We start from the raw sequence: 16,538 nt of genomic DNA, 5'->3' as shown, positions 1-16,538 counted from the left end.
CTCTGGTTCATAGTTTTTTGTTGATTTTGATTTTCACTTTCTTATAGTTATTCATTTTCCTGGTCCCTTATTTAAGTTTTCTAGATTCCTGCTATGAGTGAGACCATTGGTATTTTTCTTTTTCTTTCCAAATTCTTGCTTCAAGGTCTTCTTTGGGAGGAGCCCAAACTAAAATAACAACATAGGCAAAAATTGGGGGGGGGATTTAAATATTATTCCCTTGAAAGATGGAACTGTTAAAAATCAGTGCACACCCCTCTATTTCTAAGTGGAGCATTAGTTTTTCTGTCAGTTCTAAAATAGTTTACTTTTAAGTAGAATTTTTTCCTAGCTCAGAAAACATGGCTCATAATGATTCCCAAATATTAGAAGGATAATTTTTTCAAATAACTGGCATCAGTAATATTCTAGCTCGAGTAAAGGAAATATACTACATCAGAAAGGTCTCAGGTCAGACTAAAGAAAGAGATTACACACTAGGGTCATGAGACATCAGGATGGATTTGTGTTCAAGCTCTTCACTTAACCTTTTAAATGTCCACAGAGACCTTTTAAATGAAGAGAGACCTTATCAACCCAGCTCAGGTTTGGGATGGAGTGCTTGAGGCCAGGGACAGCTAAGATGAATGGGACCATGAAGGCAGAGGGAAAGGAAAATAAAGAACCGTCATTAAACTTACCCAATATTAATGAACTACCTCTGAGCTAATAGAACCAAGAAAAAATGCTTTTGCTGAAGAATATTTATTATAATTTGAAAACATTTGTGACAAAGAAGGAAGGTGTGCAAGCAACCTGCAGCTTCAGTCCTTCCTCAGGAAGACATTGTGTGATTCAGAAAAGCTCTCTGTAGGTGCCACAATATTACTTGATTGTTTTGACACCCCAGACAATTAATAGGAGATAACTGTTAAAAATAATCATGCTCATGTCTTATGTCTGTCTTATGTTTGTGGGTTTTTTTTTTTTTTAATTCTGTCTTATTCCTTCCTGGAAGGTTCCTGCTGGCCCAGGAGGGAACACTATACATTTCATGAAATTTTAATGGCTAATCAAAGATGGGAGTGAATATAAACAAAACACAAAATGAAAGGCATTGGTGTGTCCAGGAAAACCCATAGATGCTAGATGGGATCGGGAGCCGGGGACAAGTGTTCATAAGTCAAGTAGGAATAAGAAAGCGTTCCACAGATCATATTTTCAGTGTGGAAAAATGTAGCTTCAAATCCTCTCTCTTCTTTTTTTTAAAGATTTATTTATTTATGCATACAAGAACCAGGCTACAGGCCAGATGTGCGGGAGGGTGAGAGGATTCACCAGACAGAGTGGGGAGCAGAAAAGGCAGATTGACTGAAATACACTGCTGAGGGGAGCAGCAGGCACGACAGGAGAGGTCTACTGTCCTGTGTGGGATTCTTGCCGTTTGGCCGGGATCGAACCCGTGCTGCAGAGGCTGCAGAGAGCTTCAAAGTGTGCTCAACCCCCCACCAGGGGAGGGCCCAGCACCTCTCTCTATTTAAACCGTGACTATTGGTCAGTGTCCCAGCTCTGTTGGTGGGGGAAAAGGCAGGGAAGAGCAGAGATTTCTCTGGGTAATAGGAAGATGTATGATTATCATGTGACATGTGTTTTTTGTCCTCTCTGATGAGCACTCCTGCCCTGTGGTGGGTTGCAGTAATGCCTTGGGTACACCTCTCTCCTGAGCAAGAAAGGTGCCTTTGTCTCCTTTGGCATTTGCCCTAGTTCTATGCCATTGCTTCCAGAGAGTAACACTTGAAAGTTTCTTACTGTCCCTTTGGTATGACCTCATAATATAAGATGATTGTGAAGATTTTGTAAGGTAATCCATATAAAGTGACTACATTCATGTGTATTAATACTTGGCACCAAAACTATGCTGGTCCCAGAATGAAAGGTCTTTTTTACTATGCTGCTCTCTATTGAAATTTTATGTCACAGACAAAGATATCCCTTGTACCAAAAATGGCTACACTATGTGGCCTGCACCAGCCTCTCTCATACATTTTGTTTTGGGTAGCCTCTTTCCCCAAATACCCACCTAGAAGTGCTTGGTGGATGTCTTTCATCTTGCCTCATTAAGTGCTCGTCCTCCTTTGCTTCCAGAACGCCTATGTCAACATCAACCGCATCATGTCCGTGGCTTCCCGCCTCTCTGAGGCCGGCCATTATGCCTCCCAGCAAATCAAGCAGATTTCCACACAGCTGGACCAGGAGTGGAAGAGCTTTGCGGCTGCCCTGGATGAACGCAGCACCATCCTCGCCATGTCCGCGGTGTTCCACCAGAAGGCTGAGCAGGTGAAGCCAAGGGAGATGCTGGTGGTGGGAAGGGTAGAGAAGAGGAAGAAGGGTAAAGTGATATAATATACTGACTCTGTGGAGTGCCCTACTCTCTTTCAAACACTAAAAACTCTGCTGCATAGTTGCAACTATGATGCATGTTCTACCCTTTTCATGGCCCCTATGTACATAAAAAAAAAAAATTGATAATTCTTGGTGGCTCTGCTTAACATCCAAACAAAAAAGAACCTAGAGCCTGCTAGTCCATTGTGTGTGTGTGTGTGTGTGTTGACTATCTGTTTTGTTTGCATTCCCTGGACATAGATCAAGGGGGTTAGAATAAACCGATCACTGTGTACTGAGAGAAGGAAGAAACTGATTTTGCATGAAGTGATTGCTGTGGATAATAATAATATAATGATAATGCTGTGGATAAATATAATAATTATTTGTGGCCATTTACTTACTGGCATTGACCGGGGACATTTCTAACTCATTTTATAGAGAAGAGAACTGAAGCTCAGAGAGATAAGTGACCTGTCTGAGATCTGATGGCGTGTTGGAGCTGGTTCTAGCCAGATCAGGGAGAACCAATTATTAAATGCTAGGAATTCTGTGAGCTTGTTATTAAACACAGTCATTATTTTAAATTATACATTTACATTAGATATGTCACATTAAAAACAAAGGTAATAAACACTCATAGCTCACCACTCCCAATTATTTTTATGTGTTTTACTATTATTTTTGTTCTTAGTTATTTATAGCAATTTATAGAAATATGATAGAGTTGAATGCTACTGATTATCTCTTTCCAACTCCATATTCTTCATGGTGGCACATTGGTAGGTTGAAATAGACCAAGCTAAATTTTTCAAACCAAGAAAATCATCAAAACCTTGAATCTTAAGAAACTGATGGAGAAAATATTGAAAATGCAGACTAAACTTAATAATGTGTCCTGTCACTGTTACATTGTGGATAGCACACAAAATTGAGGCAACATTTTTCTGACATTCAAAACTATTATTATTCTATTCAGTACAAAGTCACATGCTGATGAATGAATTGTGTTCTAACATAAATCTTCAGGTATCTTTTCACTTTTGTCTTATACCTCAATATAAGTGAAGAGATCAGCTTTTGTGTTGAAACTAAGTAAGTCTGTCATTCACAAACAAAGCATCCTGTGAGAATCGATTCGCTATGTAGAGTTTAAAATAATGATGTTGCATATGTTATTATTCTTTTTAAAATATGTGCTTTAGATCCTTTATGTCAGTAAAGTTTATATAAATTTCCATGTGTAAACACACACATATCACACACTTGCAAATATATGCTAGTTGTTCAACATTTATTAACATACCACTGTGAAAAACCACACAATCTGTGTGCTGCTGGGATTTTAACCCAGGTATCACTAATATTAAAGCCTATGAGCTTACCTCTAAATTTCCTTCTTTGTATGAAATTTGGGTAACTTACAGATAATGGAGAGTCAGACTTAAGGTAATACCTTAAATCTCTCCCTCTGTTACCCATATAACATGGAAGGCAACATGGGATAATTTAGGATGTAGACTTTGAGATCAAACACACATAGGCTCTAATCCCAGCCCCAGGACCATTTATTAACTCATGGGCAAGTCACCTTACCATTCTGAGCTTGTTTCCTCCTCTCTAATGTGAAGACATCATAAATTTTATGGTTGTTATATGGATTAGAGATGACATCTAAGTTACCTAGTGTGCTTTTTAAATGGTAGATATTACTGCTGGGGATATTTTCAATATATCAATATCTTTGTGTTTCCTCCACCTGAGTCCTCCCCTAAAACTTAAATACTTATTGTCACAAATCAAGGGAAACCACTCATAATGAAAGAGATCTAGCCATGCTTTTTAATTCTAGCTTATGGTAGAAGAAACTAATAGTGACTAGTTCACTCTTAAGACCATGCAAATATTCATGTCTCATCTGTTGTATCTTCAACCCTACCAAACTCTTTATTTAAGGTTTATCTAGATTGGCAATGGATACTCAGTCCTTCCCTCTCTGTCATTCATTCTCTCTTTGAGCTGACCATTTTATGGAAACTGTTATAGGACTCTTCTTAGAGTAGTACAGAGGTATCCCAGGGCCTTGAAGATATGCTCCCTCCATGACTGATACATAAGTGTAGAGTTGCTTTCAGTTTCCTCTATAAAGCAGGTAATGGGTGGAACAAAGAAATTTCTGAGATATTAGCAAGTCCATGCAACCTGATACTAGATGGCACCCAATACTCTTTCAAAATTGTTAAGAGAGAGCTTCATGTGACTTAAAAGAAAATACAGGATAAAAATCAACCACAGGAGCCAGGGACTGAATGCTAACAGTGAGCCAAGACTAGAGCTTGAGTAATTGAAGAAAGCATAGTACCAAAACTGAGGGTAAACTTCTATTTGTCAACTTCTATTTGATGTTTCCTGATTTTTATTAGTTTGGATCAGATGCAATTTTATTTGTATCTATTTTTTAATTCAATTTCCCCAGGTATTACCTGTCCTTCAGGGAAACTCATAAACCATGCTTCTTTTTAGCTGGAAACTAAAAAACACTGAACAATGGACTCAAGACTATTTTTTCAATGCACTTATTTAGGCAGCTCTTTATTATCCTCATATGGGCTGTTCTAGGCAATGAGATAAAGTGGTATTTAGGCAATTAATTTAAATGGAGCTGTGCATCCAAGCAAGAGGAATCACAGACAGAGCCATTCCAGACTGTTGGGTGAAGAATTATTTGCATTTTAAAGGTATATTTTTCCACCCAATAAATTTGAGTGATTTCAGTTAGCTCATCCTTTTTTGTAGAAAGACCCATAGTCTTCTATAGTTGTTAATTTTAATTTTTTAATAATTTGGTGTCTGTCAAGATATATGCCAGTTTGTCATGTGCTTGGAGCGACTGCTGCTGTGGGTATAGCCTAGACCCCTAAACTGCCTCCCCACCTCTCTTACAAAGAGGGCCCAACATTGAGGATCATGTTGAGCATTAATCGCCATCCCCTGTGGCAGTGGTCCCTGCAAGTTCCACGGGATTCCTGATAGTCCTGTATGTAGTGTTCCTTGCTCCTTTCCACATTTCAGTGTACACCAACATTAAGTACACATTTGCTCTATACATCCTGTTCCATTATGTGCAGTCCCTCATGTGTGTTGTGCATTGGACAAGCAGTTATCATGTATCCATGTAATGTAGTGAACCATTTCCACACCTATATTTTACAGTCGATATGTAGCTATAATTTGTTGAGTACAATGATGGCTCCCACACCTCCAGTTTTATCATAGTCATCTTTCTTTGTGGAAACCACATTTTCTAGACTGGTAATGGGTTGGAGTTCTTACATGGGATTAGTGTTTATAGATTAGAAGAAAAACACTCCACCCTCTGGAGCAGAGGCTACACTCTGTCTGAAGAGGTCCCAATGCATCTCCCCATGTCTATGTCATCTGCTCATTGCTTACTTCCGGTGCTCCCACATTGACCCAGCTGCCATCTCCTTCCAGTTCCTGTCAGGAGTGGATGCCTGGTGCAAGATGTGCAGTGAAGGTGGCCTCCCATCTGAGATGCAGGACCTGGAGCTGGCGATCCACCATCACCAGTCCTTGTATGAGCAGGTGACCCAGGCCTACACAGAGGTGAGAACCAAGCAAGATACCCAGGGACACTGGGGGTGTGTGCATACTGGTGGACAGCAAGAGCACTGGCCTGTATTCTGTGTGATAACCTGGCTTGGACTAAGAAGAGAGGTCATTTTTCTCCCTGAAAGTGGTATCTTTAGGTCCTTGATCTATGAATACTGGTGTTTCTGGCCAGAAAACAAAAGCAATGGAGCCATCAGCCACCACCGTCACAAGCATACATGCACACACACGAACACACACCTAGCTCATCATGTATAAAGATGGGATTCTCTACTCTGAGGGAGGAATATAAGAAAGCAAAGCTGTGCTTCCCTGCAGTTTGCTTTCTGGCTGTTGAACAGGCATGTGCACTTTAAACTTACCACCACTTCTATGAATCAGCTTATCAAAAAATGCCAATTTTCTTACTAGAAGTTCCAGAGGAAAACTTACCAAGGGGTGGTGATGAGTGTTTGTAGGAGTAAGCTGTGGCCATGGAAGGAAAGATAAACTTAAAGACTTGTGCTGAAAAACCTAAGGCCAGGACAGGTTACAAACTTAAAAAGGGAAAAAATCTTCTTGACATTCCTTTCAAAGTAAAAGGAAAGGGGTTTATGGATGCATCAGTGTGGACATATACCAATAAGTTGGTTTGATAAAGGGTATAAATTCTCCTTTGACATGATCTTTCCTTTTCACAGGTCAGCCAGGATGGCAAAGCACTCCTGGATGTGCTGCAGCGTCCCCTGAGTCCCGGGAACTCTGAGTCCCTCACAGCCACAGCCAACTACTCCAAGGCAGTGCACCAGGTGCTGGATGTGGTGCATGAGGTGTTGCACCACCAGCGGCGACTTGAGAGCATCTGGCAGCATCGCAAGGTGCGACTCCACCAGCGGCTGCAGCTCTGTGTCTTCCAGCAGGATGTCCAGCAGGTAACAGGCTTCATCCCTGCACCCAGCATGCATCCCAGACTGGCAGATGGCCTGAGTCCCTAACTAGGTGATCTGGCCTGAGAACACCTTATCTATGGAGGGAAAGGGCCATTAGCCCCCAAGTACTTCTCTGCAAAAACAAACACAAAACAACCAGACTTGTTAGTTCCATGCTTCTCACCTAAGTAGCTTTATAGACTGGGCCTTCTCCTTCTTACCTTATTATGTTGAAGAGGGGGCCTTAGTCTGAGGAATAGCAATTCCTCACAATCATATTACATGGTTTTCTTCTGGGGAGAACTTGGCCTTCATTCAGGCATGATTTCCAGACAACTCTGGCACCTGTTGGGTTATTGAGCACTGTCAGGGTTGGGCCCCACATGAAATGAGCTCACTTCTCAATCAGGGATGCAGGTGGCCTGCAGAGTGTGGGGTGGGCTACAGGTAAGGATATTATTTGAGAAGGTTGGACTTGGAGAACCAGATTTAAAACATGGGCTATTGATGAATGTTTGTTCCATAATTAAGCCCTTGCTGGCTTAACCAGACTTTTGCATTATTCTACCGGTGATGTCTTTTTCCTTTACTACAAGTAATAAAAAACTGGTTATATTTCTGACTATTAATGGACAGCCTTGCACAAATACCCTTTTGGATGAAATAACTTATTATTTTCCCTTCATACTTTCTCCTTGGGGACCCCTGGGAGCTTTGCTCTGAGAACTAATATACTGGGGGGAGGGGAGCTGATGAAGAGCTGGGCACTGAGATAGAGGCACCTCCCTGCTGGGTTGCTGTGGGAGGCAAGCATGGGGACCCTCGTGTCATCAGCCTTTTCTGTGGCCACCACGAAATGTCAAGATTATATATGTAAACTAACATTTCACTCTCCTCCCGCACATTGTGTGGTATTGACCAGGTGTAACCCAAAAGTATATCAAAATATAAATGGAAAATTTGAGAGCCAACTGGACATGTCTTCAGAGTGTTTGGTGCCCTTCACTATTGTTGGAAGGGGCTCGGGTGCTGGGCACCCTGACATAGAGGCTGGATGGAAGGCGAGGGGGCATCCATCACTGACTGTGGCAGAGGGGAAGTCGCAGTACAGTCAATTCCCAGAGTAGATGGACTTTCAGGAGGTTCCCCCCTTTTTGGGCCATCCTCCCTTGCAGTTCCTCCCTGCCAAATGGGGCAGTGATTGAGTCATTAGAGGTGACACTTCAGTCTCAGGAGAGATGGGCACTGCATATGTGCTGATCCCACTCTGAAACCCTTGTGGCCTGCTGGGAATGGAGAAGCAATGGATCAGTTGCCTGCTCCTGCCATCTGGAGCTGTCCAGATAAATATATTAGCCCTGAGCATAGGAGAGCACAGGAGAGCATCTGTGATTGAGACAGAATGAGGTGCCAGCCTCTGGGGGCACACACAGGAGTGTTACCCTTTCACTGAACTCTGAGTGATGCGTGGAGATTATCCTGACTACTGACTTCGCAACTTCCTGGGTATGCTTGGCTTCCTGCTGTTTTCATGGCTGTTGAACTAGGTTGGGCACTTAGAAGGTGGGGGTGGGAAACTCTAAAGGCCTCTCCAACAGAAAAGAGTTAGCTAGCCCTGGACCAGCTGGGAACTGCTCTTCTCAGACTTTCTGTGGCCACTGTGACATCTACACTAAAACTGAAAAAAAAAGTATAAGACTATACCTGTGGATCTTTTACATCATAGTCTTAAAAATGAAAGCATTTTTGGAATTGACACCCCATCAATCACCTCTCCTGTCCACGTGGACACTGTGCAAAAGCAAGCAGAAGGTTATGAAGAAGATATGATGGAGGTTTGGATTTTCCCTGAGAACTGAATTCCCTGGGATGATTAATTCCATTGTTATTTTCAGCATATGTGAATATGACTTCTAGGGACATGACGTAACCACCCATTGCCCACTCCTCCTCTTACTCACCTATATCTGACACTTGAACACGTGTGCAAAGAAAAATGTGTGCAAAGGCTAATAAACCTGTGATAGATTTCAAATGATTATCTTACTTCCAACAACTCTTAGTACCTGAAGTCATAATGCACTCAGTGGTTAGAATGCAGGATTTGGATTTGGATCTCCTGGCTTCCAGCTATGCAGAAGCCTATCCTAATTGTTAGCATCAGACTGGACAAGTAATTTCCCTGCTCTGTGCTCCCATAATTTTATTTAATGTAAAAATGAAATTGCTATCAAAATCATATATGTATATTTATTTATATACATCATTTCTCATGTTGCATATTTTATTTTTTTCTCCTCTGTTATCTCTTTAAGAGTAGAAACTACAATTTCATCCTCTCTGTAACTCCTGTAGCTCTTAGCTGTGTCTGGTATAAAGCTGGGCTGCTCTTTGTATTTGCACCCCAGTATCTGCTGCTGTGATTGAAAATCATTTAATCCCCCCTCTCAGTCCATCCATTAGTGGCTGGCAAGTATCTGTAGTCTGCCAAGGTAATTGTGATGTGAAAGTCTTAAGGGTTTCCGTTATTTACAGCCTAGACACAGGACGCAGGGACGTAACCTCAGTGCTCCTGAAATATGCTGGTGCTCGTAGATATTCAGCAAGGTTGGGCCTTGGCAGCAGGCTCAGCACTGTACTGAGTTCTGGCAAGATGCCTGGTTAGATAGAATGAAACAAGATATACACATTTGATATAAAGGACATTTCCACCAGGCCTTGCCAGTCAGTGTGCAGGGCATTAATTAGAGTATTGATGGAACAGTTATAGGCAGAAGTGTGGGAAGTCAGAGTGGAGGCACAAAGGAGAAGAGAATTGATTGAGCCATATGGTCTGAATCCAAGATACCTGAGCACATGTGGAGTCCAGAGATTTTTACTCAACGGCCAGAGTGGGAAGCTTATGTGAAGTATCAGTGGCTGGAACAACACTGAATGGTGCATTAAAATATGGGCTCTGGAGTTAATGAAATCCTGCTCTGACAAGTCATGGTTGTGTGATTTTGAGCAAGTTGTTTCACCTCTGGTGTTTCAATATCCTCACCTTTAAAACTGAAACCATCTTAGTGCCTGTCATTCAACTGAATGAGATACAAATACAAGTCTGAGCATAGTGCCTGCAGGGCATGTAGTGACTCCTCTGTCAGCACTGTCTGGGTTGTTAATCATTCTCTTTAAGTGGTACTCGGGCGCCCCCTGGTGTTTGTGCTGTTGGGGATTCCCAGCTTGATTTTGCTTCTGCAACTGCTTTGTTGGCTGAGTTGCTTTGTGAGTTGGCTGGTTAACAACTGACAAGATAGATACCATCCAGGGTCTCTATGTTCATTTTTTAAATTATATTATTTTTATTAAGGAAATTTTGGTTTAAAACACTATATATCAACTAGGGATATAGATTCATACCACTTCAGCTGTGTGTTAGCACATCATGCCTACCACCAAAGCACCAAAAATCTTCTACTGTAGTCCATTGGGCCCCCTCACCTCTGTGCTCTCCATCCCCACTCTCAGCAGGGGTAGCCTCAGTTCTGCAGTTAGATTTCTATTGTGTTTTGGTTTGGTTTTCTATTCTTTTGTTTCTTTATATTCCATACGAGTGAAATCATCTGATGTTTGTCTCTTTTCCTTCTGACTTATTTTGTTTAGCATAATTTCCTCCAATTCTATCCATGTGGTCACAAATGGCAAAATTTCATATTTTTTAAAATAGCTGAGTAGTATTTTATTGTGCCACATATACCACAGCTCTGATAGGTATTGCGTTGAATCTCTATATTGCTTTTGTAAGATGGTCATTTTCACAATGCTAATCCATTTTCTTGTGTCTTCTTTTTCTTTTAATAAGTCTTACAGTTTTTGTTGTATGGATGTTTTGTCTACTTTGTTAAGTTAATCCTAGATTTTTAATTCTTTTGATATGATTGTAAATGGGATTTTAAAAAATTTTTTTTGAGTTTATTGTTTGCATATAGAAACAACAGATTTTTATATAGCCTGCCACTTCACTGTACTGATTTATTCTAGATTTTTTAGTGCAGTGTTATGGTTTTCTACGTATTTTGTTATGTCATCTGCAAATAGTGATAGTTTTATTTTTTCTTTGCCAATTTGGATTTCTTTTATATATTTTTACAGCCTAATTGCTCTATTCAGTACTTCTGTACTATGTTGAATAGTAGAGATGAGAGTGGACATCCTGTCCTCTACCTGATAATAGAGAAACAACTTTCAGTTTCTCATCATTGAATATGATAACCAAGGGTTTGTCATATGTGGCCTTTATTATTATGTTGAAAACATTTCATCTATCTCTGTTTTTGGAGGGTTTTTGGAGATGGATGTTGAATCCTATAAAATGCTTTCTCTACATCTGTTGATAAGATCTTAATTTTTATCTTTCCTTTTATTGCTGTGTTGGATTATATTGATTAATTTGTACGTGATGAACCATCCTTCCATCCCTGGAATAAAACCTACTTGGTCTTGATATATGATCCTTTTAATGTATTGTTGAGTTTGGTTTGCTAAGATTTTGTTGAGAATTTTTGAATGTGTTCATAAGAAGTATTGGTCTTTAGTGTTCTCTTTTTGTGATGTCTTTGTCTGCTTCTGGTATTGGAGTAATGTTGGCCTCATAAAATGCATTTGGAAACACTCCCTTTTTTTCAAATTTTTGGAAGAGTTTAAGAAGGATAATTTATTAGTTCATCTTTGAAAGTTTGTGGAACTCACCATCTGGTCCTGCGCTTTTGTTTTTTTGGGAGACTTTTGATTAATGTTTCAATTTCTTTGCTTATAATTGGTCTGTTTGGGTTTTCTATTTCTTCCTAATTCAGTCTTGGAAGGTTGTATGCTTCTAAAAATGTGCCCATTTGATCTAGGTTATCCAATTTATTGGCATAAAGACATTCATAGTAGTCACTTATGAGTCTCTATATTTTTTATATGTTTGTTATAACACCTGCTCTTCTGTTTCTAATTCTATTTATCAGAGTTTTCTCCTCTTTTTAAATTTTTTTTAATTTAAATTTTATTTTTATATTCCCCGTACAATTACAACCCCCTTATTTTGACCCCAAGCCCTCCTTTCCCCGCCCCCCACACCCCATAGAGTGTCTCTGGTTCATAGTTGTTTGTTGATTTTTGATTTTCACTTTCTTTTTTTTTTTTTTTTAAAGATTTATTTATTTATTTATACAAGCACTGGGTACAGTCAGAAGTGCAGGAGGGTGAGAGAATTCACCAGAGCCAGAGCAGGGAGCAGAACAGGAAGAGTGACGAAGTACACTGCTGAGGGGAGCAGCGGGCACGGCAGGAGAGGTCTGTGCGCCATGTGGGACCCTCGCACGGCAGCCAGGGATGGAACCGGCGCTGCAGAGGCTGCTGCCAGCTTCGCAACCCAGCGCTCAACCGCTGCGCCACCAGGGAGGCCCTTGATTTTCACTTTCTTATAGTTATTCTTTTTCCTGGTCCCTTATTTAAGTTTTCTAGATTCCTGCTATGAGTGAGACCATCCGGTATTTTTATTTTTCTTTCTGGCTTATTTCGCTGAGCATGATCCCTTCCAGCGCCATCCATGTTGCTGCAAATTGCGTGTGTTGGGCCTCCCCGGTGGCGCAGCGGTTGAGCGCTGGGTTGCGAAGCTGCCCGCGGCCTCTGCGGCGCCGGTTCGATCCCCGGCTGCTCCCCGGCCACCGGAGGAGGGTCCCACATGGCGTGCAGACCTCTCCTGCTGCCCGCTGCTCCCCTCAGCAGTGTACTTCGGTCCCTCTGCCTGCTCTGCTCCCCGCTCTGGCTCTGGTGAATTCTCTCACCCTCCCGTGCTTCTGACTGTACCCAGTGCATGTATAAACAAAACAAACAAACAAACCAGCAAACAAATAAATAAAGCATGCCTCTATAAAAAAAAAAAAAAAAATTGCGTGTGTTTATCTTTTTTAAATGCTGAGTAGTATTCCATGGTATATATGTACCACATCTTCTTGATCCAGTCATCTATTTTTGGGCATCTGGGCTGTTTCCAAAGCTTAGCTATTGTAAATAGTGCTGCTATAAACATAGAGGTGCAGGTGCTCTTTGGAATTGATGTTTCTGTGTCCTTTGGGTAAATACCTAGGAGTGGAATTGCTGGATCATATGGAAGCTCTATGTTTAGTAGGTCCAGAAATCTCCACACAGCTCTCCATAGTGGTTGGACCAGTTTGCACTCCCACCAACAGTGCACAAGAGTTCCTTTTTCTCCACACCCTCGCCAGCATTTGTTGTTGCTAGTTTTTTTAATATGTGCCATTCTCACTGGTGTAAGATGGTATCTCATGGTAGTTTTGATTTGCATTTCCCTGATTACAAGTGATGTTGAACATTTTTTCATATGCCTGTTGGCCATTTGCATTTCCTCTTCAGAGAAGTTTCTTTTTAGCTCTTCTGCCCATTTTTTGACTGGATTATTTTCTTTGTTGTTGTTGAGTCTCATCAGCTCTTTGCAGATTTTTGTGATCAGTCCTTTATCATTAGTGTTGTGTACAAAAATGTTCTCCCAGTTGGTGGGGTTTCTCTTTGTTTTTGTTATTGTCTCTTTTGCTGGTTTCAGGTCTTATGTCTAGTTCTTTAATCCATTTTGAGTTGGTTTTTGTGCATGGTGTGAGGTAGTAGTCAAGCTTCATTCTTTTGCATGTAGCGACCCAGTTTTCCCAGCACCATTTATTGAACAAACTTTCTTTGCTCCAATGCATATTCTTTGCTCCTTTGTCAAAGATTAGTTGACCATTAATCTGTGGGTTTATTTCTGGATTTTCTATTTGATTCCATTGGTCTGTGTGTCTGTTCTTGTTCCAATACCATGCAGTTTTGATGACTATGGCTTTGTAGTAAAGTTTGAAGTCTGGGAGTGTGATGCCTCCATTCCCTTCTTTTTTTTTCAGGAGAGCTTTGGCTATTTGGGGTTTTTGGTGATTTCATATGAATTTCATCAATAATTGTTCTATTTTTTTGAAGAATGACATTGAAATTTTGATTGGAATAGCATTGAATCTGTATATTGCTTTTGGTAGGATGGCCATTTTAATAATGCTTATTCTTCCAATCCATGAGCAGGAAATGTCTTTCCATTTCTTTGTGTCTTCTATTTCTTTTAACAGTGTTTTATAGTTTTCTTTGTACAGGTCCTTTACCTCTTTTGTTAGATTTATCCCCAAGTATTTGATTTTTTTTTGTTTTGATAATAAAAGGGATTTTTTTTTATTTTTTTCTTCTTCAGATTTATTGTTTGTATATAGGAAGGCTACTGACTTTTGCATGTTGATTTTGTATCCTGCCACTTTACTGAACTGATTGATGAGTTGAATTAGTTTTTCTGTGGAGTTTTTGGGGTTCTCTATGCATATTATCATATCATCTGCATATAGTGATAGTTTGACTTCTTCTTTTCCTATTTGGATCCTTTGTATGTCTTTCTCTTGTCTTATTGCTCTGGCTAGGACTTCCAGTATTATATCGAAAAGCAGTGGTTAGAGTGGACATCCTTATCTTGTTCCAGATCTTAATGGAAATGCTTTCAGCTTTTCGCCATTGAGAATGATACTGGCTGTTGGCTTGTCATATATGGTCTTTATGATGTTGAAGTATGTTCCTTGTATCCCGAGAATTTCAAGGGCTTTTATCATGAATGGGTGTTGCACTTTGTCAAAAGCTTTCTCGGCATCTATTGATATTATCATACGGTTTTTATATTTGTTGATGTGTTGGATAACATTGATTGATTTTCGGATGTTGAACCATCCTTGTGTCCCTGGAATGAATCCTACTTGGTCGTGGTGAATTATCTTATGGATACATTGTTGGATTCTGATAGCTAAAATTTTATTGAGGATTTTTGCATCACTGTTCATTAGCGAGATTGGCCTGTAGTTTTCTTTTTTTGTGTTGTCCTTGTTTGGTTTTGGTATGAGTGTAATGTTGGCTTCATAGAACGTGTTTGGTATTATCCCTTCCTTCTCAATTTTTTGGAAGAGTTTGTGAAGGATAGGCACTAATTCATTTCTGAATGTTTGGTGGAATTCATTTGTAAATCCATCAGGTCCTGGGCTTTTGTTTTGGGGAAGGTTTTTGATTACCATTTCAATTTCGCTGCTTGTAATTGGTCTGTTTAGGTGTTCTATTTCTTCTTTATCTAGCTTTGGGTGTTTATAGAGTTGTAGGAATTTGTTCATCTCTGGATTGTTGAACTTGTTTCCATATAACTGTTCATAGTAGTTTCTGATTATTCTTTTGATTTCTGCTGTGTCTGTTGTGATTTCTCCTCTTTCATTTGTGATCCTGTTTATTTGTGCTTTCTCCCTTTTTTCCTTTGTGAGCCTGGCTAGGGGTTTGTCTATTTTATTTAGTTTTTCGAAGAACCAGCTCTTGGTTTCATTGATCTTTTGGATTTTTTTTTAGTTTCGATTTCATTTATTTCTGCTTTGGTTTTTATTATTTCTTTTCTTCTACTGGTTTTGGGGGTTTTTTTGTTGTTCTTTTTCTAGTTCTTTGAGCTTCGAGATTAGGTTGTTTCTGAGTTCTTTCTTGTTTCTTGATGTGATCCTCTATTGCTATATATTTTCCTCTTATTACTGCTTTTGTTGCATCCCATATATTTAGGAAATTGGTGTCCTTGTCATTCAATTCAAAGAATTTTTTAATTTCTTCTTTGAGCGCCTCATTAGTCTAGTGGTTTTCCAGTAGTGTGGGTTTCAATCTCCATGAGGTAGGGAGTTCCTTGCCTTCTTTTTATGGTTTATATCTAGTTTGATGCCTTCATGGTCAGGAAAGATGGTTGGTATGATTTCAATCTTCGTGTATCTGTTGATGTTTGTCTTGTGTCCCAGTATTGATCGATCCTGGAGAATGATCTGTGTGTGCTTGAGAAAAATGTGTACTCAGATTTTTTGGGGTTTAGTGTTATATAGATGTCTGTTAAGCCCAAGCGCTCTAGATCCTTATTTAGAGCTTTAGTGTCTTTTCTTATTTTTTTGTCTCGTTGATCTATCCATTGTTGACAGTGGTGTGTTGAAGTCTCATACTACGTGTGTGTTTTCTCTGATGTCTGTTTACAAAGATGACAATAGTTGTCTGATATATTTTGGTGCTACTTCGTTTGGTGAGTATATGTTAATGAGTGTTATTTCTTCTTGAAGTATTGTCCCCTTGATCATAATGTAGTGACCGTTGGGGTCTCTTTTTACCTTTTTGAGTTTGAAATCTGTTTTATCTGCTATAAGTATAGCTGTTCCTGCTTTCTTTTTGGTCCATTTGCTTGTAGAATTGTTTTCCATCCTTTAACTTTGAGTCTATTTTTATCTTTTGTAGCTAAATGTGTTTCCTGGAGACAGCAAAAGTTTGGGTTTAGTTTCTTAATCCAGCCTGCGACTCTGTGTCTTTTTATTGAAGCGTTTAGTCCATTTACATTTAGAGTTAGTATTGATATGTTAGCATCTCTATTTGCCATTGTGTTTGTCTTTCCTTTGATTTTATTTATTTATTCTTTTAATAACTTTTTTTTTTTGGCCTTCTTTCGTTGTTATTTGTCCCTCTGAGGTTCTGGCTTTAGGACTCCTTGTAGTATTTTTTGGAGTGGGGGTTTAGTTGTAATGAAATTCCAGA

At 39.8% G+C, this 16,538-nt stretch overlaps 1 protein-coding gene across 1 annotated transcript in view; it reads left to right on the top strand.

The window, feature by feature from the left end:
* LOC119257450 (kalirin) overlaps positions 1-16,538 on the top strand; it is a 476,694-nt gene that overhangs the window by 275,502 nt on the left and 184,654 nt on the right. Inside the window, exons 8-10 of the mRNA XM_054701110.1 lie at positions 2,125-2,316; positions 5,857-5,988; positions 6,675-6,905. Of these exons, the coding sequence (XP_054557085.1) occupies positions 2,125-2,316; positions 5,857-5,988; positions 6,675-6,905 (555 nt within the window). The remainder of the gene's footprint in view (positions 1-2,124; positions 2,317-5,856; positions 5,989-6,674; positions 6,906-16,538) is intronic.

Source organism: Talpa occidentalis, unplaced genomic scaffold, assembly GCF_014898055.3.
Source record: "Talpa occidentalis isolate TD23 unplaced genomic scaffold, MPIMG_talOcc4v2.1 talOcc4.4, whole genome shotgun sequence".
NCBI classification, from domain to species: domain Eukaryota; kingdom Metazoa; phylum Chordata; class Mammalia; order Eulipotyphla; family Talpidae; genus Talpa; species Talpa occidentalis.
Note: the sequence above shows the minus strand (reverse complement) of the source record. Positions and strands in the feature narration are given on the sequence as shown.